The sequence below is a fragment of the Suricata suricatta genome, chromosome 2 (assembly GCF_006229205.1).
Source record: "Suricata suricatta isolate VVHF042 chromosome 2, meerkat_22Aug2017_6uvM2_HiC, whole genome shotgun sequence".
NCBI lineage: Eukaryota > Metazoa > Chordata > Mammalia > Carnivora > Herpestidae > Suricata > Suricata suricatta.
In genome coordinates, this window is record NC_043701.1 from 162,961,557 (window position 1) to 162,986,319 (window position 24,763).

At 41.9% G+C, this 24,763-nt stretch overlaps 1 protein-coding gene across 1 annotated transcript in view; it reads left to right on the forward strand.

The window, feature by feature from the left end:
- The window catches only part of SORCS3 (sortilin related VPS10 domain containing receptor 3), a 585,972-nt gene that overhangs the window by 381,694 nt on the left and 179,515 nt on the right, over window positions 1–24,763 (forward strand). Inside the window, exon 6 of the mRNA XM_029932551.1 lies at window positions 23,795–23,859. Coding sequence (XP_029788411.1) covers window positions 23,795–23,859 — 65 coding nt within the window. The remainder of the gene's footprint in view (window positions 1–23,794; window positions 23,860–24,763) is intronic.

Sequence of the window (24,763 nt, forward strand, 5' to 3'; positions counted from 1 at the left end):
CCAAAATTCTGTCTGCTTGGCCCTATTTCTTTGCTCTCTTCCCTGTACCTTGCTAGTCAACTTAAATTTCCAGCTACACCTTTGTCCTGTCTTGCCTCCCCTTTTAGGGGCTTTGCTTCTTCTTCTGTTATTCTTTACTCCAGTAAATTCAAATTCTTTATTCTCTTTCACCTAAACACATCACTAGTTCTTTTCTATCCTAAAAATTAGTGGAAAAAATAAGATGAAACTGTCTAGTTTTCCACCCAAGTGACTTCCCTATTTGTCTCCTTTATTCCATTGCCAAATTTTATGAAATTATTAGAATGAATATGTTTTTGTCCCTTCAAACCACCTTTAAACCCCATCCATCTGGTCTCTTCACTTCTGCTTCCTTGACTGTGATCATCAGGGACCTCCTGATGCCAAATCCTGTACTTTCTCTTCATTCCTCATTCTGCCTGACTTCAGCAGGTGTTCTCATGTTGTCTGCTTCCTTCCAGAGTCCTTGTCCTTCCTTGATCATTGTAATTTTCTTGTTTTCCTTTTTGTCTTTCTGATCATCTCTTTGCTGCATCCTTCATTGGTTCCTCCTGATTTGGGTACTCTGTATATGTCAGTGTTTCCAAGACACTCATATCATTATCTTCTTGTTTTTGAAAAGGTCCATTTTCCCAGAGCGTATCCACTATCATCACTACTGTTTGTTCATAAAGACCACTAAACTCTTCCCCCACTCTACTTTCTCTAGAATTTCAGACACACACTTCCCATGCTTCGTTGGACATCTCTACCCTGATATTGCTCAGACACTATCAGACGATTCTACTGTGATATTTCTCATGTATCTCCATACCCAAACTATCCATAACAGAACATACTGTATTCCCCAAAGGGACAAAAGTCTTCCCCTTCCCCCAACTTGTTTAAATTATTCCTCCTGATTTCACAGATTGTCCCTCCATCTACTTGTCTAACTTAGAAATCTCAAATCACCTTGGACCCCCTTAATTAATTCTCTCAGCCATTCTACCCACTTGATCCCATGCAATTTAATGACATCTGCAAGATCTTGTTCCCAAGTGCAACTCTTTTTTTGTTTCTTCTTGCACTTTCTTATACCAGATAATGAACACATCATCTTTTGCCTGGACCACCTTCTCTGCCATCAGCTTTTCTGCCACTTGAGTTGATATTTTATATTGCCTTGTAAGTTTGCTAAGATACAGACTCAATGATGTTCTCTTTTGGTTAAAACCTGCTGTTGAAGTCAAGAGAGAACTATAAAAGAATTTTAAATAAAAGTGTAATGACAAACTGGTGAGTCATGATTACTTGTGAAGTGTATCACAAAAATTTTGTGGCCAATAATAAATAACTGATGTTGATGAGTTCTCTCCCCTCTGATTTTTTTTTTTTTTTGGTAAATTTGAGGCGATTCAAGGTTATCAATAAAATTATGTCATCCTTACCTCTTTGCATTCTTAAATGAATAGAAATCAATTGAAAGACAGCTAAGGTGTCCCCAGCCTCTTCCGTCTCTCTTACTGACCGTAGTAAAGCTGCCTTTCTGGATGGACCATAGAGATGTAGTGAATGTATATTATTACTGTGCAGGATTTCACTAAAGAAGATTTGAGAGAAAAGAGATTTTCTCAAGATTGTGGTATGGTCACCTGATTGTGTCCTAGGTGAATGGCATCTACCACAGATTTTTCAGGGAATCAAGATTGACAAGAACTACCCTAGACATTGAATTCCAAAGCCTTTAGTGTGCCATAGAGTGCCTTCTTAGACCAGACACCTTCCAGACATCGTTTCTTTTTTTTTTTTTCAGACATCTTTTCAAATTCACAGTCACTTACTGCTGCTCCCCCCACCCACTCACCACACCCATCACTCTTCTGTGCATGTGCTCGCTCTGATGTTTCCCTGCAGGTCTTCAGGCATGCATCCCCTTTGCCAGGATGATGAAGACAGGGCATGCAGCTCCAGGCAAGCTACTTAATTTTTGCAAAGTTCTGTTCTGAAGTTACCTTACTTTTGAAACGACCTGAACCACCTCTCACACTGCGTTGTTAAGAACACATTTCCTGAGATAGACGTCTTCACTCTTTCATTAGAAGCTCTAACATTTTGGGCCAGTTTTCTAAGCCTCAGTTTCTTAATCAGTCTCATACTGATGATAATGCTGTCTACCTCTGAGAGCTGCTGTGGAGGTTCTGTCAGGAAGTGAACCATGCCTGGGGGCTTTTTCTGCACCCCTTCCACGCATTCAGATTGGTTAATATCTGCAGCTCATTTAGATAGTACATGGTAATGCCACGCTCAGCTGGGGTCAATGTCGCTTTGCATCTCTCCAAAGCATCTAAACTGTGGAGTAAATTAATTTTCAGCAAGTTAGATGCTGTCCCAAGGTAATTCTCTGTGATACTTTCCAGCAGGGAGGCTTTGAAATGCCGTCCGTCGTATAATTAATAGGTTGTACTGTGCTGCACCCATCAGCAGATGGATTTCTTTTTGCATATTCGGACTTGACAGAGGTCAGCCATCGGCTCTCTCCATGTGTCTTCATGTGCCCTTGGCAAACTGGCCTCTTCCTTTCCCTTCTTTCCTAGCCCTCCCCATCCCAGCCTTCCTCCTAGTCTAGCCAGATCCTTAGCTCACTGACTGAACATAATTATGATATTAGTCTGGAGTTTTGAGGCTTGGAAAGACTCCACTGTCTGTTTGGATTTCATTTCTGACTGGAGTCATCACATTGTCAAACATTCTACGTTTACTCCTTCCAAACAGTGGAATAGGAATCTGGCTTTTTCCAACCTTCTCTCTGCCCATCATTCTCATTCCTGGGTTCAGGTTCATCTAACAATTTCTCAAAAATGTAATTAGGATTAATAATGTGAACATTTATCAGTATTGTAAGCATCTTGGGTTTTCATGTCATTATTAGACCTATTTCACAGATGAGGAAATTGGTGTTGACAGAGGTTAAGATATAATCTCAGTTCACACATAATTAGTAAGTGACAGAGCCGGCATCCAACCTACACTTACTCCAAGCCTGAGATCTACCCACAATGTTATACAGCCTCTGTGAGTCACATGAGTATCTCCTTCAATGCTGTTTCATTTCAGCACCAAGGGGATTGCTGGATGAAATAGACTGAATCAGAAATACCCAACATCTTTAGGGAAAGATCCCAGGGCTTTTGTCAAAGAGCAACTTCCCAGCCTGTGTTCAAGGAGATTGACATCATCTCTTTTAGTGGAACCATTGTCCCCAGCCCTTTTGTGAACCCTTCATGGGAGGGAGACAATTCATGTTTTCTCCACAAGCCATGAGACCCTCCCTTGATAGTTAAGCAGGATGATCTCGGCAAGGCTGACAAGATGTTTCCATGTTTGTTAAACAAGAACCATTTGTTTAGCTCAGGAGCATCTGTTGAATAAACAAGATATCTGATGTGCCATTTGCTCATTGGAAATTAACAAACCCTTTAAAATGGCAATTTGTCAGGAGTTATATGAGGCAGAATTCATTCTCAGCAAGTGAACAAATTGAAACTTCCTCCCCAGGCTTTCTAGAATCCCCCAGAGCCAGTTGTGCAGAAAAAGTTCAGTTTAATTCTGCTATCATTAAGGAAAATATGCAGACAATGATGGGAGAAGAGAAGCAAGTGTCCTGTTAGGGAAATTGAAGGGTCCTGGAGGACGGATCCTCCAGAATGATTGGTACGAGCTATTCCCCTTCTGGGTGGTTTCCTTTCAGAGAATGTAGGTCTTTTGAATGGGGCTGCTATTGCTTCGGCCTTGCTGTTTCCAGGCACCATTTAGCAGCATTGTCATCAGCCAGCATTGTTCCTGTATGTGGCTTCCTGTGGGGAGGGATTTGAGGAGGGGAGGGTTTAACTTACTACAGGAATAAAGAAGAAAGGGAAAATAATAAAAGGAATAAAAAGGCAGTCACTTCTCTCAGGGGATGAGGCAGCTACTAGGAAACTAGCTAAAATGAAGTCTTATTATAGTCCAGTCTCTCCCGTGAAACACAGGCGATTCCTAGTTGCTGGTCCACTCTTACTTAATTTCCAAATAGGCACAGTATGTTGACACCAGGTGGCCCCAACATAATGGTCAGTAAATGATGGCATTTATTAAATTCAGGTGCCATGCTGAACACCTAGCTGGCATTGTTTAGTTGTGTGCCCACAAAGGTCTGTTGGGTCTCCATCTACAGATGAGGAGACCAAGGCTTGGAAAGAGTAGCAATGGGATTTAAATCTGTGCACTTGGAGAGCGTGGTGAAAAGATCATGATGTTACATTGCTTCACAGAGCCTTTGAAGGTGCGAGACCCTTGGATCTTGGGCATGAAGACTGAGAGAAGCAGGCTCTGGACTCATGGGCCCCACTCTAGGCAGAAGCCTGAGTGTATGAAGCAGGATACTCCTTAACTTCCTAGGAAGGCAGGCTGGCTAGCAGTTGATCTGCTATTCTTTCTGGGTTGCAGTTCAAATTCTTTATATAGAGGAGGATTTGGAATAGGAGGGTGATTGAGTGAGTCAAGTGCTCAGGCTTTATATAAGTGGGTCCCTGTGGGCTCTAGTTAGAAGCTAAGGAATTAGCTGATGCTGGGCCCAGAGCAACTTGCTGCCTCATCTCCTCACATTAGCCTTCTTAGCAATTGATCTTGTAAACTTTCAGAATCAGAGAAATTAAAGATGAAAAAGGGCCTATTAAGTGATCTTGCCCCTGCCCCTGGCTTGGCAGAATGACTCCCAAGAGACGATTCCAGAGTGTCTGGTTCAGTTTAATTTTAATTGTCCCAGGGGGTCTGACTTCTGGCTCTTCCCCTGGGCAGCCCTTCTCCAGGTGGAAGAATACAGGTGTGAGCAATATCTCAGAGGACAATGCTGCCAGGTCTGTGCATTGTCACCTCAGACTCCGTTTTCCACGGCCTGAGATTTTTCACATGTTGCCCCTGAAGTGTGCTGGCCCTACGAAGAAGTCTTTTTTGAAGACTGATTAAATAGCTCTACCTTTAGATAATTTCTGCTGATTTCATCTGCTTCTCCTTTTAGCCAGGAGATGTGCCTACAGCAATGCCTATGCAGGTACAATGTGGGGATAGGAGTTCCTGAGTGTCGTTGGGGGGGGGGGGGTCAAAGCCTGATTATCTATTACAGAGACCAGAGACACTAATTGCTGGCATTATGGGGTATTCCTAAGCCTGTACTAGAAGTGCCCTACTATTATCTAGTTAAATTCTTACGACAACACTGTGAAGTAAGTATTGTTAGAATTCCCTCTTCAGAGATAAGGATCCTGAGGCTCAGAGAAAACAAATGTGTGTCAGGGTCACATAGCTGGTAGGCACCAGAGCTGGGTTTGAACCCAGGTCTCTCTGAGTGTGAAGGGCATGCTTTACCCTACTCCCCTCTGTCACTGCCTCATAGTAAAATGGAGTTAGAAAGAGACAGAGGCAGGAAGGGCCCAGTGCTTTCTTTGAATTGAAAATGGCTGATCCGCAGATTAGCCAGGCTTTAGTTTTCTAAACCTGTGGCATGGGTTCTCCATGCAAGTCCAAGGTTTGGAGACCTTGGGTGTTTGCATATGTGTGTGCACCTAGATTGATCCATTCCAGGCAGAGACAAAGGGGGAATTTCACTCATGGATCCCCTGCTTAGAGACTGATGCTGGACAGAAGGTATTCAGTGTCTGGCACCTGCATAGAACATGTAACGTTATTTTTGGTTTGTTCTGCTGCCCCAAGGTGTCCTTACTTGTTACCAAAGGGTATATTTACATTCCTTCAATTATTTTCCATTGAGAGCCTGAGCATATCCATGAACTACTGGTGGCTGATTTTAAAGCCCACAGTATTATCCAGGAAGGGCAGACCCAAGTAGGGAATGTCTTAGGTTCTAGGGCAGGACAGGGATGCCTGAGGGTAAGAAGCAAAAGACTAGTGGCTGTAGAAATAAGAGAAGAACTGAAAGAGGGTTTGAGTCAGGGATGGGGGGGTGGATATCAGAGAATTCTCTGCATCACAGTTTGTCCCCAAGTTGTCCCTAAAGATTTGTCTTAAGGAACAGGAAACCATACATTTTTTATTTTCTTCACCTCAATGCCTTGTGTTTTCAGGAGATAATTTCATCTGTGTGGTGTCACTCTCTGGGAAGGCGTGAAATAAAGGGAAGCTCTGTAGAGGTTAAGTTATGGAGTCATTTGAATTCTCCCTCTTCTCCTTTGCTACCTGAGTAATCTTGGGCCAGTCACTTAAATTGTCAGGACCTCTGTTCCTGTACTTAGAATTTATGGGCAATGCATGCTTCATAGACTCCTTCTCAGGATTAAATGATATAAAGAAATAAGGTGACTGGTGCATAGTAGCTGATAACACATGTTGGTCATATTCTTGCCTCCCTCCCTCTCTCCATGGGGCATCATGAGATGTTCCAGAGCTGGATCTGTTTGACCTGAGTTTGAATCCAGCAATTGCCATTTATTAGCTGTGTGACTTAGACAAGCCTGTAGTCCCTTATCAGTAAAATGCAGATAAAGTCATACCTCCTCTGAGGGCGCCCAGGTGGCTCAGTGGGTTGGTTGGGCTTCCAACTTCAGCTCAGGTCATGATCTCACAGTTCATGAGTTTGAGCCCCACATCAGGCTCTGTGCTGACAGCTCAGAGCCTGGAGCCTGCTTTGGATTCTGTGTCTCCTTCTCTCTCTCTCTCTCTCTTTCTCTCTTTCTCTCTCTCTCTCTGCCCCTCCCTAGCTTGCTCTCTCTCTCTTTCTCTTTCTCAAAAATAAACAAACATTAAAAAATTATTTTAAAAAATTGTACATCCCCTATAGGAGTTTTGACCATTTGTTAAGCAACATGATTGAGCACCAACTTTGTGCTAGGAAGTAAAGTTACTGTAGTAGTCAAGCAAGACCCCCTCCTTCCAGAAGCTTCTAAGCCAGAAGGGAGGTGGAAATTATTCAAAGAAACACACTGATTATTTATAATTATTCAATAAGATCGCACACACATAAAGCATTATAGAACAGGGACCAGCCCCCCCGCCCCCTAAGGCAGCTTTGTGCACAGATATTAGCTACCGTTACTCTGTCATTTGGGGTGTTTGGTGCTTACTGAATGCTTCATGGGGTCTGCATCAGATTATAACCTGTCCCCTCGCACACTTGCCTGTTGTCCTCCACACCCATGTGTACTCATGAACTCATACAGCAGATGCCCTTTTCCACCCTGCTTTCAACCCCAGCCAGGTCTGGGACAGTTGTGAGGAAGGCCTTGCTGTGCAGACTTCAGGCACACATGTCTCCACTGGTGTAATATACCAGAATGTGTGCCCCTAACAGTCCTGAGGCAAAGACTAGGAAATTCTGTTTTTATTCTCTTCAGAGCTAAGATACAATTAAAAATGCTACCACAATAATTGGCAACATCCATTAACTTGATGAGAATTGCCAGAGGCAGCACATATTTCCCCTCTTCTGCACATTATTAGTCTATAAATACACCTGGTTCCTTTCTCTTTCTTCTCTAGAACTTCCACAGAACGTCCTCTGAAGCCATCTCCTTAATGCCCTTTGCCTTTTTTTAATTAACTCGGAATTCCTCCAGCACTCCCCATTAGCAGCATGTAATCTTGCATCTAATTCTGTGAGGTCTTGTGGCTTATATGAGAGGCAGCACGGAAGCCCGCCTTGCCTAGAGCTCTGGGTTCAAAGTCAGCAGAGCCTGGTGGGAGCCCCATCTCTGGCTGGTGATCTTCAGTGACCTCCGCTTTCTGAGTTTGCTCATCTGCAGAGTGGGAACAATAGCACCTACCTCTCAAGATTGAGGCATTGAATTTAGATGATGATGTGAACCTGCTCTGAAAACTGTCAAGTGTGGGGAACCCCACTTGATCATCACTCCCTAGCAGCCCCTCCACCTACCAGTGCCTGGCTTGGCCTTTTGGTCTACATGGATGTGCGGGTGCAGGCTGTTTGTACAACACAAGGATGTTCAGAGAAGCCCTCATCAGTTGAGTGTGGGCCGTGTTGGTGGGAAGTGATACCTCAGGACCTCCTCAGCAAGAGAGTTCTCTGCCTTGTGGTGTGCTCACCCAGTTAGGAAAGTTCTCCCCAAGAGAAGGGGGTCAGGGTGGGCTGGAGCAGGGAGGAACCTGACAGTCAGGGGAGGAAGAGCTGTCAGTTCAAAGAAGGAACTCACATACCTGAGTCCTCCTCAGCTCTGGAGAGAACCCAACATGGGGACCAGAGACAGAGAAGATTCCTGGGTGCCCCACAGCCCTGGCAGCCCTTTCAATTTATAGCACAAGGAACTGTGACCTGTGAGGTCAAGTGATGGATCAGGTCAGTGAATAGATTAGGACTAGAATCCGAGTCTTTGTCCTTGATTCAGTCCACAGGTCTTTCTGCTAAATTCTGATGCAAATTTTTATTAGACACTTTCTACATAGTCAGTACATGTTGAAATGAGGATATGTGTATATATGTGTGGTTCACATATGGGTACAAGTGTTTGTCCATTCCTGGATGCTTCATAAGAGGCCTGAAACCTAGTGTGCACATTCACTAAACACGTGCCTACATCATTTTATTTCACCTGCATCAAGAACAAAAGGGGAAGTTTGATGGTTTTGGAGGATTGGAGGTTTAGGGAAGTTAACTATCTTGCCTAAGGTATAGAGAAGGCATTAGGATCTATAACCTGTGACTCCAAAGCTTCTGTCTTAACCACTGGACCATTGAGGAGACAAGACAAGTTCATGTCCTCAAAATGCACTATATGTTAAAAATAATACTCAATATGATTAGCAAAATCCCTCAGCAAGCACTGTGTCATTCCAAACTCCAGCTTGAGAAATGTGGGGCATTGAGGGTTATGTCGATCTCGAATTGTTTTTGTTTAACTCATCTCTATACCTTCACAAATGTATTTCTCTGAAATTGTGTCCTGTCCCAATATACTAATCCCTCAACTTCCTCTGTCCCCCTGACCCTGGTCTTATCTTTAGTCTTCACGCTGGACACACAGGAAGTTCTGGAGAAATACTTGCTTCAGAAACCATAGGGTTATACTGGTGGACCAATAGGGTCTACTTGTCCCTCTCTCTTCTACTCACTTTTAAAAGCCCACTCCTCTGTGGATTCCCATACCACTCTGTTACATCTTCATATAAATATCTGCCTGCCTCTCTTCACATATCAGCCATGGAGCTTCACTTACTCAGCTTGGCATCTTCCCCTATTATTATTTTAGTACTAGAATTATAGTTGGTGCTCAGTACTTATGTGTAAATAGTGGGATGGATTACTTGGTGTCATGCTCTGTTGAGAAGAGAGCCTGTTATGTGACCATGGGGATTATAGACAAGTGTTCCTTCTTAATCCAAGTGTTTATAAAATTCCTGCCAACCAGAATACCTTCTTCACTCTTCTCTCATGGCAGAGTTTGGGTGGCATGACACAGTTGGTGTGCACTACTTTCATTCTGAGTTTGCATTTCTTGTACTTTGACTTGCATCCCACCTGAGTGGTCATGGGTGTTGACTCAGGCCATTGGTGAAGGATGGAGTAAGAGGGTCTCCACAAATACTATGATTTGGGGCTCACATTTTCTCCAAGTTATAATATTTTAAGCACATTCTCAAAACAAAAACAACAAAAAAGAGAAAGCAACATGTTAAAAAGCCTAGACTTTTCTAAATAAACCAGTTTATAGAAGTTACATTTATATGACTTTATTTCTGAAGAAATAGAATGCATATACCTCCAGACACAGGAATTTTTTTTCAATGATGCAACCTAAATGGAGGGAATGTTCCAGACTTTAGTTTGCAGGACACAATCCATAATTCGTGGGATGATGGCCTTTCATGGCCTTCAGGGTCCTTCTTATTCTGTATCCAAAGTGATCTCTTGTGATCTCTGCCCAACATTCTACCCCTACAGTGTGTCCATTTTCACCACTGCCTTGCATCATGTTACCTCTTTCTTCTTGACTTTCCAATCCCACACATTCTTCAAGTCTAGCCTTTTCGTCTTTCCATCTCTATGAAACCCTTGGTGATCTAGCATGCCTTTCCAAAGGTTCCTTTATATATCACCTCATAAATGCCTATTAAAGGAATAGTATACTCTCAGAATAGGTAGTGGAGTCTGAGAATGATAGTTCCCAAATCAGATGTGTAGAATAAAGGACTTGACCCATTCTCTGTAACCACTCGGCAAGTGTTGCAGTGTGCTAGGTCTATTTTATAGGATTTATAGGTCTTCTGTGGCCAACATTTATATTTTAAAATGTTCTTAATGTTTATTTATTCTTGAGGGATAGAGAGAGAGCAGGGAAGAGCAGAGACAGAAAGAGATCCAGAATTAGAAGCAGGCTTCAGACTCTGAGCTGTCAGCGCAGAGCCCACTGCAGGACTTGAACCCATGAACCATGAGATCATGACCTGAGCCAAAGTCAGACACTTAACCACTGAGCCACCCAGCCACCCCAACATTTGTCTTTTTTGAGCTGTATGATATGACATTATCTTGCTTGTAAATCTATGGCTGTTCCCTAGAGCTATGCCAGGCTGTAGCCTCACATATGGGTTAAGTGGTAAGGTGTCTGGCAACTCAGTGGGTGCTCACACATAGTAGGAATTCAGGAAGTACTTGCCAAGGGATTACTGGTCATATTTTGAATAGGCCAGTTATTTAGGCCAGTTGTAGTTAGAATAAAGCCTCATGAATTGTCACTGCATTAACAGAATCATCAAACCCAATGACCAAAGCTCAGCTTCACGTTACCACTGCCACCATGTAGCATGGTGTTGGCTATGAGATTCTTCAGTTATGTTGAACCTTCTTTTTTGATTGGAGTGACCTCTTGGTGTGTGTATGCCTTGTCCTGAAACTATTGATGCAACTGCTAGGTTTGGTTCCAAACATCTAGAACTTAAAAAATATATCGAATTAGACCATATTGTTTTTCTGTATTTTTTAACTGCTTATCTAGTAAGCAATGTTATGTTTATGACCCATTATGAACCTAATTCTTGTTATGTATCTTAAATTAACATAAAAACTAATTAGTGTCGCACATGAGATGCTCTCTGATATTTTCTATCCCATTTCATTCTATTTTATTTTTATTTTTAATTTTTTTACATCTTAGATATTTTATTTTAACTTGAAAAAAGTGTACATTCCTTTCTCAATAGTTTTTATATATAGTTTATTGTCAAATTGGTTTCCATATAACACCCGGGGCTCTTCCCCACAAGTGCCCTCCCCCATGACCATCACTCCTCTTCTCCTTTTCCCTTTCCCCTTCAGTCCTCAGTTCGTTTTCTGTATTCAAGAGTCTCTCATGATTTGCCTCCCTCCCTCTTCCTAACTCTTTTTCCCCCTTCCCCTCCCCACGGTCCTCTGTTAGTTTCTCCTATTAGACCTATGAGTGAAAACATATGGTATCTGTCTTTCTCCGCCTGACTTATTTCACTTTGCATGACACCATCAAGGTCCATTCCCATTGCTACAAATGGCCAGATTTCATTCTTTCTCATCACCATGTAGTATTCCATTGTATATATAAACCACATCTTCTTGATCCATTCATCAGTTGATGGACATTTAGGTTCTTTCCATGATTTGGCTATCATTGGAAGTGCCAGTATTTGATTTTTAAAAACTGGGCTTGTAATCCACTAAATACCCTTCATAAAGTGTATTAAAGGAACCCACGAATGGGTCACAACCCCTAGGTTGAAAGACACTGATCACTGAAAGTCTGTAGCCCTTTCTGCTGGGAGGACCAGTAAGCTGAGAAGATAGTAGTGAATTCAAGCATAGTGAGAAGGCTCAATGTGCTCTGAACAGCTTTAAGTAAGCGTATTCATAATGACTCTCTGGTTGCAAGAAACAGTAACTACCTTGAGCTAGTTTAATGAGAAAGAGAGAGAGAGAATGAATGGCAATAAGTGAATTATTAGCATCCAAGAAAATAAATCCATTCAGACTGTAGAAGGGAGTCTATTCAAGATCTCACTGAGTGCTCTTTTTCTGTCTCATATCTCTGTTCCTCTCTGCTTTCTTGAAGAGCAGCTAGAAGTGGCCAAGATGAATTATTCCCAGATCTCATGTGCACACTCTCAAATCAATCCCAATGTCTGGGAAACAAATGTCTCTGACCCAGCCTGGGTTGGGGTGGGGAAGGGTATATCCCTAGTCTAATCAGCTGTAGACAAGGGATGGGGACATATAGTTTGGACATGGGCGTGTGCACCTAGAAATCTTTGAATCTGGGAGGCGGCAGGGATTACTGCTGATTTAGAAGGAAAGCTCCCAATGTGCCCACTAGGGGATCCAAGCTCATCTGCGCTGGATGAGATCCCTGTTTTTGCTGCCCTGGTGTTTTCACAGGATGATAACATTTGTCAAGCAAATCACAGATGACTGTGTTTGACAGATCCAATATTGCTTTGAGGATAAATGGTGAAAATAGCAGCATAATAATGTAAAATGAAGACTTTATTCATTTAATTGCCTAGAGATTAATTAAATGAATGGAATCTGTTTCACCATATTATGGAGCTATTTTAAACATTTATCCTAAACACACTCCTAGGGTTATTGTTGTTGTAATTTGTGTATTTATTCATCTACTTTACTTATATTTAATAAGCAAAGAGCAAAGCACAGTGCTAGGCACTAATGGAAAGCATTATTTAATCATACCTAGAGCCTGTCTTTGAGGATAGTACAATCAAAAAAGAAAAAATCCAGGCCTACAAATATCTGAAGATGGAGTGAAACAGACCAGGCTCTATCTCTGTCTCACCCTATACCAACAGTTAGGTAATTTCACATCTCAAAATCTCTCATTTCCTCATCTGAAAAAAAAAAAAAATAAATGACCAGTCACAAAAGTTTGTTTAAGGACTAAGTGAGATAACATTAAATTGGTAGTAAAATTCTCAGTCCATTAGGCACTCAATAAATATTAATTGTACTTAAGGTAATGGGAGCACCATAATAGTAAGCATTATATATAATGTCAAATGTTAATACAGGCCTTTCTCTCTTAAAAATGTCCTAGATGCCTTTAATTCATTTGGTTCTTGAAAAATAACGAGAAGCGTATGATTATTATCTCCTCATTGTGCAGATGAGAACATTGAGGCACAGAAAGGTTAAGCAAATGGTCCATGATTGTAAAAAATAACACCTCAGACTCTGATTCCAAATTCCTGCTCTGACACGTCAAAGGAGGTGACTGTTTCAGGCTGAGTTCATGAAGACTGTGTTTTGAGCTCTAATGAATGATTCTCAGCTCTGACTGCACATTCTTATAACCTGGGAATATCTAAAAGCTATTGATTCCTGCACTGTACTCCAGGCTAGTGGTTCTCAGAGTGTGATACTTGGCCATATTATATCATCTAAGTATTTCCTAAGAAGACAGATTCTTGGGCCCCACTCTTGAATCAGAAGCTCTGAGGGTGGAGTCCCAATACTGTTTTAAGAAGAAGGTTATGATGTTACTAAATTATGAGAAGTTCATTGCTCTAGACCAGTTAAACCAGAATTCCTGGGGTAGGGCCTGTGCATTGGTGTTTAGTATTTTTAGAAAGTTTCCCAAGGGATTATAATATTTGGCCAAGGTCAGGAGCTTTCATGGAAAGAGGTATTGAGCTGGGCCATACACAGGGCCCAGAGTGGAATGGAAGGAACATTTCATTGGAGGGGCAGCTTGAGGAAAGACCTACAGGGGTGTGAATCGAAGAAATCTGTTGAGATAAGAGTATTTTGTAAATTTAAGTGGCTAGCTGGTCCATTCATAAAGCATTTGTACTTTAACTTGATGGGGTTTTGTAGTGATGGTGGGGTTCAGAGCTAATGGCCAAGAGAGAATTCTTGGAGATGTTTTTAGTGCTAAAAGGTGATTTTATTAAAATATGGGGACAGGACCCATGGGCACAAGGAGCTGCACTGGGGTGGTGAAGAGTGACTGGTTATATACTATGGAGTTGGAGGAGGTAAAGTCAAGAGATTTCTGTATGCTAAAGAAGACACATGGATTACTGGAGGCCTACCTGTTGTCAAGCTAAGGTTGTTTTCCCCTCTAGCAAAGCATTAACATTAAGATAGTAGGGAGTTCCTGGACATTAGGTGATTGATAAGATTGTCCTTTTCTTATAATTGTACTAAGGTGTTTGTAAACTGATGGAGTTTAACGATTTATTTTCTGTCCTTTGTCTTTGGGCACCAGGCGCTCCTGAGGCAGATCATACATGTATATCCCAGCTTGGGGCGGGGGCAGTGTATGTGTGTGCTAGTTTGTACTCGGCCCGCAGTTTGCCTTATAGTTCCTCATCAATCATATCCTTGTTTTAACCTTAATACTTCCCTCATGCATCCCCAGTGTCCAGCTTTCTTATTTCTGGTGAAGATTTTGCGTTGGGATTCTCATCCACAAGGAGAGAAAAATGCACCAAAGTCTAGCACTCCCACTCCCCCATGACACCAACTGTTATGAGAGGCTGGGCTGAGTATCCCCGGAAGGAAACCACCTCACACATTATTCCCATCTGGATAGATTTTTTTCTCCTTTTTAACACTGGCTGAGCAATGCACTTGATAAACATATCTGGGGCACAGGCAGGAAAATGAGATCTCTTTTGGCCTTAAGAAAAGGTTTGTCTTTGAGACCCAAACATGAGCTCCAGGCTTACAGAAGGCCTGATATAACTTGTCTGACTGAATAAAAATGTTGTAATCATCCATTCATCAAAAACACATTGATGATCTACCATTTGCCAGACACTGTGATGGAAAAGGTTCATAGAAGATCCGGCAGAAGCCCGTGAGGTCAGGGATTGTGTCCCACAGGTAGAACAAGGCAGTTGCAGCTCTGTGTGATGGTTTCTACACTGGAGAGGAGAACATGCTGTTAAAGGAAACTTGATCAAGGGTTGGGTCCCAGGTTTGTGGTGCATAATCCATCTGAAGAGGGGGAAAGGTGCTTACACTGAACTCCATAGCAGCGAATTCTCATATCCAGTGCCTGGCACAATACTGCATTATCAACCACTCAACAGATGTAGAACTGAGGTCGAAGGAAGGAAGAAGGCAAGCAGGAAAGCATATTAGTTTATTCTGCCCTTCAAATGAAAAATAATAATAGCTAGAATGCAAAGAATGCATTTTGTGCCAGGCACTGTTCTGTTTACTACTTAGCTCTTTCAATCCCTTAACAGTGTGAAGTCGGCATTATGATGCTCCCATTTCACAGATGTAGAAACTAAAAGTCATTATTGGCACATATGTGAAATGGGATGGGAAGCTTATAGAAAGGGGCCTGGTCTTACTTCCCCTCTTGTGGAAGAATGGGAAAATCTCCTGAAAAAGATTAGTTTCTCCCCAATCACGAGTGTTAAGTTGCAGGAAAACCTCGTGATAAGAAAATTAACCATGACAAGAAAATTTTTAAATATTTATAATGGTTTTCACAGAGTCATACCTGTTTTTAATACCTTAACTCTGTTTAAATTCTGTTTTACAGTCATCTCATTAAAACCAGGAGTACATATCACCAAATAAAGGCACCACTGATGATTTAGCATTAATAGTAATCCACACATATGTAATTTCTCTTTACTATCTGATATACTTGAGAAATTTTCTGATAGTTTCCTTCCATGTAACTTCAATAGCATACTTACAAATTCATTTTTACTTTGTTTTGCATTAAGCACGGGAACTTGATGGGTCCAATGCCTGGTTCTGCATTGGATATGGGTCCTGGCGTTTCAATCCATCCTGGTCTCACATTGGTCCTGGAAATGTGAAGGGATTTGTGTGTTTGTGATGGGAGAGGTGTCAGGGCAATTACTAACCCTCCTGGCCTACCTGAGCAGGCCTGCTTCTCATCCCCGCCGCACCCTCCCCCGCCGCCACTCTACTCATCGCAGTTTCATGGTCCCTTTTATGTATGTCTTGGCTCGTGGCATTTGCATAGACCTACAGGAGACTCAGACCCAAACCCCAAATTTTCTTTTCCTCAACTGTACTTATCTTTTTCAGGCTTCTATAAAGATCTCCATTTATTACTTCTCTATTATTGGCCCAACATCCTTGTTCTGTTCCCAACATTTCCTTCTAATTGATTATCACCAATAGGAGGGGTTTCAGGTTCATATAGTCTAGAATCAAAATTTTCTGAGATGCTGTATTGAAAATGTATAGAGTGCATTTATATTTCCTACAAAGCTGCTATTAAGGGCTTCTATATTGGCCGAGAAGAGACACTGGGGCAAGATGGTTCTGGTCCTTGATTGTGGGAGAGATAAATGATTGCATGCAAACCTCTCGCCAGCCAGGAGAAGCAGCTTTCAGGAGAGGTTGAACTTCTGGCTCAAAGCCACCAGCCTGGTTGAGCCCTAGTTTTGCACTTTACTAAACTGTGTGCCTTTTGACAAGTTGCTTAATCTCTCAGTGCCTACTTGCACCCTTTTAGTATGGATAATATGGAGAAGAATGTTTCAAGACTCCTAGGATTGGTGTGAGGATTAAAGATCAGTATTTACATTTAAAACAGAGCCTGACACACTACTCTCAGTATCTATCAGTTGTTATCACATAACTTTAAGCATTTCAACAAAGATGGAAATTCAGTGAACAGTACCTTCCTTAAAGATGCATTTTGAGGATTAATTACGATACTGCATGTAAAACACCAAACACAATGACTAACACATGAATGGTCTCCATGCCCATTAGCACTTTTCCTTACTACTGTATGCACTTTCCCAACTATTTCCACAAGTTTGTCCCTTACAACTTCTGCCTACCCCCCAGAAAAATCACCAAATATCTACATCTTGTATTTTTTTGCTTGCTGTATTTGTTTGTACTTTTCTTACATTTGTTTTTTTTTAAATGGGGACTTTGGGGAGCTTTAAGATTAGGGACCAATTGCTTCCACCTGATGAATGCCAAAGAATTTCCCGATATAGCAGTGTGGCCCAGAATAGAAATAGTTCGTGGGTATCTCTGCAATGTTAGAAGTAAGTCAGAAAGGGAAATCTCAGTGTGTGTGTGTGTGTGTGTGTGTGTATGTGTGTGTGTGTGTGTGTGTGTGTTTCCTTGCCTTTTTAGTAAGGGAGACAGAGTCTAGTCATCAATGAAGTGAGTCCAGGTAAGGTACTGGTTCTTGTTCTCAGAAAGGGGCAGTTTTGACCCCAGGGCAATGTCTAGAGACCATTCTGGTTGTCAGTCCTGTAGGGGTGCTATTGCATCTAGTAGAGGCCAGGGATTCTGCTAAATTTCCTGTAATGCATAGGATGGCCCCACAGCAAAGCACTATCCAGCCTAAAATGTCAAGAGTATTAGTGTGGAGAAATCCCAGGCTAATGCCAGCAGTACTACAGAAGGTAAGTGGTCACATTTCTCTGTGTGCTGGAAAAGGGCAGGTGTATTCTCCTTATCCTCAGAACCTAAGTGTCTCTGCTCCATCTCTGGCCTGCTGAACAGCTTAATCTCTTCTGGATCCAGAGACAAAGCAGCTCTGAAGTACAAATTCTTATCCCCATCATTTAATCTGAATGTATGCCTAATCCTGAGCTGTGTGTGGTGGTAAATATTAGAGAAAGATAATTAAGGTCCCTGTCCTTGGGAAACTCAGTATCTGATAGGTTGTATATTAATAAGAATAATCTCTTTGAAATCGATGCCTTAAGCAAATATAGAAACACATTCACATGGATATACTATGGGCTTCTGTGGATAAACAGGCTGGAGTGCTGGAATGGGATTAAGAAACCTTTTATTAGTCGGGGCTGACCAGAGAAACAGACCAATAGGATACAGAAGAGACAATAGCGTATGCAAATAGACCAATAGGAGGATGGGGGTCGGAGACAGGGAGAAAGAGATTTATTAGAAAGAACTGGCTCGTGTGGTTATGGAAGCTGAGAAGTCCCATATTCTACCATCTGCGAGTGGAGATTCACAGAGTGAGTGGTCTAGTTACGGCATGGGTCGGAAGGCCCAAGAACCACCGGAGTTCATGCTCTAAATTCCTATCTGAGTTCAGAAGACCAGTTTCAGGGCTAGAAAACATTCAGGTAGAGTAAGTGAATCCTCCTTTACTCCTTTTGTTCTCTACAGGCCTCCAACAGATTGAAGGAGGCCCACCCACATTGGGAGAGCAATCTGTTTTACTAAGTCTACAGATTCAGATATTAGTTTTTTCAGAAACATCCTAGAAGACACATACGTAATAATGGTTTACCAGATATCTGGGCACCTCATAGCCCAATCAAGTTGACACACAAAATTAACTATCACACAAATGGATTCAGATTGAAATACCTTCAGATGCATCTAACTGCTAGCCATCTATCTCTCAGTGTGTCTCTGTGTGAATCCCAAACTCCACATTTTATGTTTTGAGGTCAAAATTTGCATCTATTTACATGTATATCTATTAACAAATTAATTTATTTATGGTCAGTTTAATATTTTTGTCTTTTAAACTTCCTACTAGACTTACCAGTGATTTATCCATCGCCATTACATTAGAGTTTTCTGAATTTAACTATATATTTACCTTTACCAGTGAGTTTTATGCTTTTTTGTGTGTGTTTTCCTGTTACTAATTAGCATCCTTTTGTTTCAGCTGAAAGAACTTCCTTTAACATTTCTTGTAAGACTAATCTATGGTTGTCTAGACAACTCTTTATCTTTCTGTTAATTCTCCAGTACAGTTTTGCTGGGTGGGTATTCTTGGTTGGTTGACCAGGTTTCTGTTTGTAGTGCTTTGAATATATCATCCCACAACCTTCTGTCCTGCTAAGTTCTGCCGAAAAATCTATTGATAGTCCTACCAGGATTCCCTTGTGTATAACAAGTTGTTTTTCTCTTGCTGTTTTTAAGATTCTCTACTCGTGTTTAACTTTTGATAATTTAGTTGTAATGTGTCTTATGTGGTTCTCCTTGGTTTCATCTTTTTTGGAACTCTCGGGCTTCCTGTGTCTGAGTGCCTGTTTTCTTTCCCAAGTTAGGGAAGGTTTCCGTCATTGTTTCTTCAAATCAGTCTTCTGCCCCTTCTCTCTTCTGGAACCCTATAACAAGAACATTTGATCACTTTATATTTCCCCATTAGTCCCTTAAACTATATTCACTCCTTTTTACTTTTTTTCTTTTTTGCTCCTCTGGGAGAAGTCTATTTACATCTTAGAGTTCACTGATTTTTTCCCCACCTAATCTAGTCTGTTATTGAACTCTTCTCTTCAGCTTTTCAGTTCATTTATTGTATTCTTCAGACCCATGATTTGTGTTTGGTAATTTTTAATATTTCTATCTGTCAAAATTATCACTGTTTTCATGCATTATTCTTCTAACCTCAGTTAAACATTTTTATGACCATTATTTTGAGCCCTCTATCAGGTAGATTATTATCTTCATTTCTTTAAGATCAGTTTCCGGATGTTTATCTTGTTCTTTGGTTTGAAACATAGGTTTCCATTTTGTTTTTTGTTGTTGTTCTTTGTTTGTTTGTTTTTCATTTTCCTGGACTCTTTGTGTTGTTTTCTGAGCATTAGATAAAATAGCCCCCTCTTCCATTCTTCACAGAGTGACCTCATGTAGGAGACGAACCTCACTGACCAGCCTGACTGAGCTCTTAGCTCACTTTGTGATTGACTAGGTCTCCTTCTTTGTTCTTAGTGGCTTTTGGTAGTTATGAGTGTCCCAAGACCTGTCAGTGTCTCAAAGGTGAGGATTACGTTCAGCGTCTAGAAACAGGCTTATGAGAAGCTGAATTCTGAGGCACAAGATGGGAAAGTATGTAGATAAACCATTTCCAGGGAGAAATTGAGAGATGGGCCTTTGTGCCACCTCCCTCAGTGCTGGGCCCAGGTGTGTAGCTGCAAGGGGTAGGGGTGCTGCTATGCCCATTCTTAACTATTTCTTTGCTTGCTACAGTCCTTAGTGCCTCATAAATGCAAGACCCATTTACTCTAGCACCAGGTGATCTAGGGGCCCATCCCTAGTGTGACGGCTGCAAGAGCTGAGGTGCCACAACTTCCTTTCATGGAGATACTGGTGACTTGGTTTAATTATTGGAGCAGGCTTGAGGGAGATGGTAGGAAAAGTTATCTGCCGGCTTCCCCAGTCTTTGGAAGATTGCACATAGTTCCCAGGTGCCTGCTAAATTAGAAGCCTGGCAGTAGCCTTTAAGGTAGGCAGATAAATCCCTTTCAGGGAAAGAGTAGGAGATGGATGTTTTGGACCTGTTTCCTCTGCACTGAACCTTGGGGAAGTGGATGATTGAGAACTGCTTCTTTGTTTGCTACAGTCCTCTGGGACTCATGCATGAAGCCTGTTGGCTGTCACAGCCAGGTGATCGGGGGACTCATCTCCTGGGCAGCAACCCTGAAAGCTGGGGTGTGGTCATGTGTGGTCAAAGTTCCTTCCATGGAGCTACTGGCAACTTGGAATGGGCTATAAGAAGAGGATAGGAGAGGTGTCAGTGGGCTTCCTCAATCTCTGGGGAGGATCACAGTGCCTCAAAGCCTGATAAATTAGAAGCTTCCAGGAGGGTGTGATTCAATTTCAGCCTTAAAAGATAGGATTTTAGATAGATGGAAAGGAGGGAGAAAGCCTGGATGAAAGAATGGTTTCTGCTTTTTTATTGGTGGTGCTCGCATTGTTTTAAGCTCCTACAACATAAGGGCTTTTCTTTTGTTATAGAGCACAGCACTTGATAACCAGTTAGGCTTAGTCATTGGGAAAAGATTACAATTCTGTCCGTTCTACCCTGCCATTGACCTTGGGGAATGATAGAAGAATAATTCCTGAGAATCCTTTTATCCTGACAATACCAACATGCTTATAAAGAAACAGGGAAACAAACAGAGCAGGTGTGTCCATAAAGTCCATTCTGATACCATCAGACCTCTGTTTGTATGACCTCAAAAGAGTTTCACATTGAAAATTTGGCATTATCATAGTAGACTAGATTGCTTATTAATTCAATAATATATTAATTTAATAAGCACACTCGTAGCCCCTGATATATACTAGGCATATAAGTGCCAAGAATTCCAAGATATAAAGAGATAGGATCCTACTTTGTTAAAATTTATATCCAAGTAGAGCAGGCAAGGGCAGTGACATAAATGATGTGATTGAGCCATGCAAAGCAGTGGTTCTAACACTTAGCTATACATGGAAGTCACTCGGGAGCTTTTAAAATACCAATGCTGTCATCTTATTGTTTTTTTAAATTTTTTAAATGTTATATTTATTTTTGAGAGAGAGAGAGAGAGAGAGAGAGAGAGAGAGAGAGAGAGAGAGAGAGTAAGAAGGAGAGGGTCAGAGAGAGAGGGAGACACAGGCTCCAGGCTCTGAGCTAGCTGTTAGCACAGAGCCCGAAGCAGGGCTCAAACCCACCAACTGTGAGATCATGACCTGAGTCGAAGTGGGACACTTAACCGACTGAGCCACCCAGGCACCCCGCCATCATCTTATTGTTATAGCAAATCTTTGGAGTCCAGGAGGAGGCAAGCTACTCATATTAGGGAAATTAGGAAAAGACTATTTATTTCACACTGGTGCCGACCCAATGGAGTCACCTCCGAAGGCTGAGCCCCGAACCTTGACATTGACCTTCTTTCATGGCTGGGGTGGTAGTAGGTTGAGAGACAAAAGAAAAAGGGGAGGAGGCACTTATCAGTGGTGCTATCTGGGCAGTTGGTGGACACAGGAGGCAAGCATGATTACAGAGCCAAAAGTATGCAAGGGGGGTATCCAGCTTAGACATCAGCCTGGCCCCTTTTATCATGTTTTTACTAGCTTTTCTTCTCCTTATCCCCAAAGGTTTTGATTTCATTGGTCTGGGGAGTGGCCCAGGCATCCAGATATTTGAGAGCTCCTCCAGTGGCTCTCATGAGAGCCAACATTGAGAACCACCAATGTAAGGATGCTATAATGGAAGCAGATAGAAACTCTTCAGCAATATGAAGCGCTTTGAAGGAAGGGTGAGAGTTAGCTGGAGAAGAAAGGGGACAAGGAGACCATTGGATATGAAGGCATGGCAAGCAAAAGGGAAAAGAGCCAAGAGGACAGGACTTTCTCTTGGCTAAGGAGTCAGTCTTTCTAGTTCTGGCCTCATCCCTTTGTGACCTTAGACAAACATCGACTTTGCTGTGCCTCATTTTCCCACTTGGTCAAACCTGCTAATGATGCCTCTCTAAGAGTTTCCCTCAGGATCAACTGAGGTGAGCAAAAACTAAAATATAGTATTTTAATAATCATAAATTAGATTTTTTAAGTAGCAAGTTTAGCCATTCAAAACATAATCATTTGAACAAATAAAAATCATTTTATTTTTCCTAACATTTATCATTTGCAACCTACTTTCTTAAACAGAGTGCACTGATGCCATTTCCCCCCTGCTTTCTGTTTTCTGTGACTTTCTCTCTTTAGCATAGATGTCAGACTGAGGTCTGCTCTAATAGAGTAATGGCCCAAGGGTGAGGGAGAAGCATAGAGATTTATGGTGTGGAAGATTGGGTTTTGACTTCTTAGGTCTATTTATCATAGGTTGTTTATTTTTCTTGCTGTCTGGGTATTAGCTGTTGATTCTCACTGTTTTAAGTTTCTGTTTATTTTATTTTTTTATTTTTTGAGAGAATGAAAGAATGAGAGAGAGATCATAAGCAGGGAGAGGGGCAGAAGGAATCGGAGAGAGAGAATACAGGCAGCTTCCTTCTCCATGCAGAGCTTGATGCCATGACCCTGGGATCATGACCTAAGCTGAAATCTGGAGTCAGATGCTCAACCAACTGAGCCACCCAGGCACCCTTCTCACTATTTTAAATTCTACCTTTTCTTTTTAACGTGCCACTTCTTTCCTGTTGAAAACTAGAAAACCAGAAAGCCCATCTTAGAATATTTATAATAAGAGTAAATAGACTGAGTAAAACTTGCTGGGGAGAGTGAATTATGTGATCTCCTTAGTGCATGAATGTTTTAATGTATATGTGCCTCTTTTAGCTGACTTTCTGGCCTGGATACCTCATGTGGGAGATGGATGAGTGGGCTTTATGTGTGGAAGGTTGGAGGCCCACAAGGATTAGTTTGTCAGGATTCTCAGCCTGCCTTCTTATGGCTATGGCCATCGACCTTTAAGGTTTCTCACTCTGATCACTAGGAGAATTTTGTTCTTGTAAGACTAGATTTTAAATGTGTCACCAAACATTTATTGGTTCTGGGGCAGGAAGAAAGAAGGGCAGATAGCATCAAACCCTGGAGGGCAACAGTGCCCTGAAGTTAACAGCCTGAGTGGAGGTTAACCACTGTCAATCAGAGGACAGATCAGGGCAGGGAATAGCACACTCCCAGTGGGAAGACAAGGGGGAGAAAGTGCTGGAAGGAATCCTGTGTGTCAGGAAGAAGATAGGGAAGAGAGAACTTCTTAGGTGCCAGGTGGTGGAGAAGAGGCAACAACAGAGGTTTAGACCTGTATTACTGTGGACTCTGTACTCTTTTATGGGTTTTTTATTTGTTTTGTTTGAGAGTCACTGAGTCCCTGATACCATTCCAGGACTCATGAGTTATGACCATTGTGGGTGACAGCTTTATCTGCCAGGCTCACCAGTGCCCATACTTTGTGAGTCCCCACAGTGCAGCCTAGGCCCTCTTGAGAAAGTGGCTTTCCAAGTAATAGCCAGCCCTGAATGCTTTCTCACTTTGTCATCTGCTCTTCCATGTGGTCACTGTCTCTCCTTCCTTCCCCAGGTCGGTGGCTGGATTGGATAAGGAGGCGGACCTGGTGCACATGGAGGTGCGGACTGCAGATGGATGTGAGTGCTTTGGTGGGGAGAGCAAGCCAGGGGAGATCTGCTTGCAGCTCTCTCCCCTCTCCTAATTTGCATTTTAATGGCTTTGGAAGATGAAAGGCCCTGAGCTCCATTACTGCCAGATCCATTCTGTGTTTCAGAGTAGGGAGAGAGACCTCTGGTCCTGGGGGAGATGTTTCATTGAAATACACCCTCAGGAATGAATTTTCTGGGGATGTAAGTTAATGTGATGAATTTTGAGGCTCCTGTTAGTAATTTCCTGGCATCTTCAATGTAGTTCAAATAAGAATGTCCATAGCTCATCAGGGTATTTTGTATTCACACAGTGAATTACAGGGGCTGCCAGCTTTAAAAATGAACCCTTCATATAGTCGTTTACCCAAAAGAGTCACTGGGCAATTTTTTCAAAACTGTGTATTCATTCATTCTACAAATATGTAGGGACAGGCTACAATGTGCCAGGCATTGTTCTAGGCCCTGGAAATATAGTGGTGAGCAAACTGTTTCTGTTTGTTGTCCCTATGAATGAGCAGTGGAATCCCAGGATCTTGAACATGTGACCTCTTTGCACATTGTGCACCTGCACATGTCTTACACTGAAATTGATTAAGTATCATTTTGCACCACTTAAGCATTTTAGTCTTCCCAGAGCTGATCATATTATCATAAAGCTCTTCCCTATTCAGGAAAATCAACTTAAAATCAACTTAAAAACATGAAATATGTGAAAATATATGATATAAATGAAGAGATAAAAATATAATTAGCCTAGGTCAACAATAGAGCCAAATCAACTATGGAAATAGTAGTGATGGAGGAATTCAGTGGAACAGGCACCAGCCTGTGAGTTGGGGTCCTGGATTCTTCCACCCACTAACCATGAGGCTGGGGAAACCCCTCTGATCTC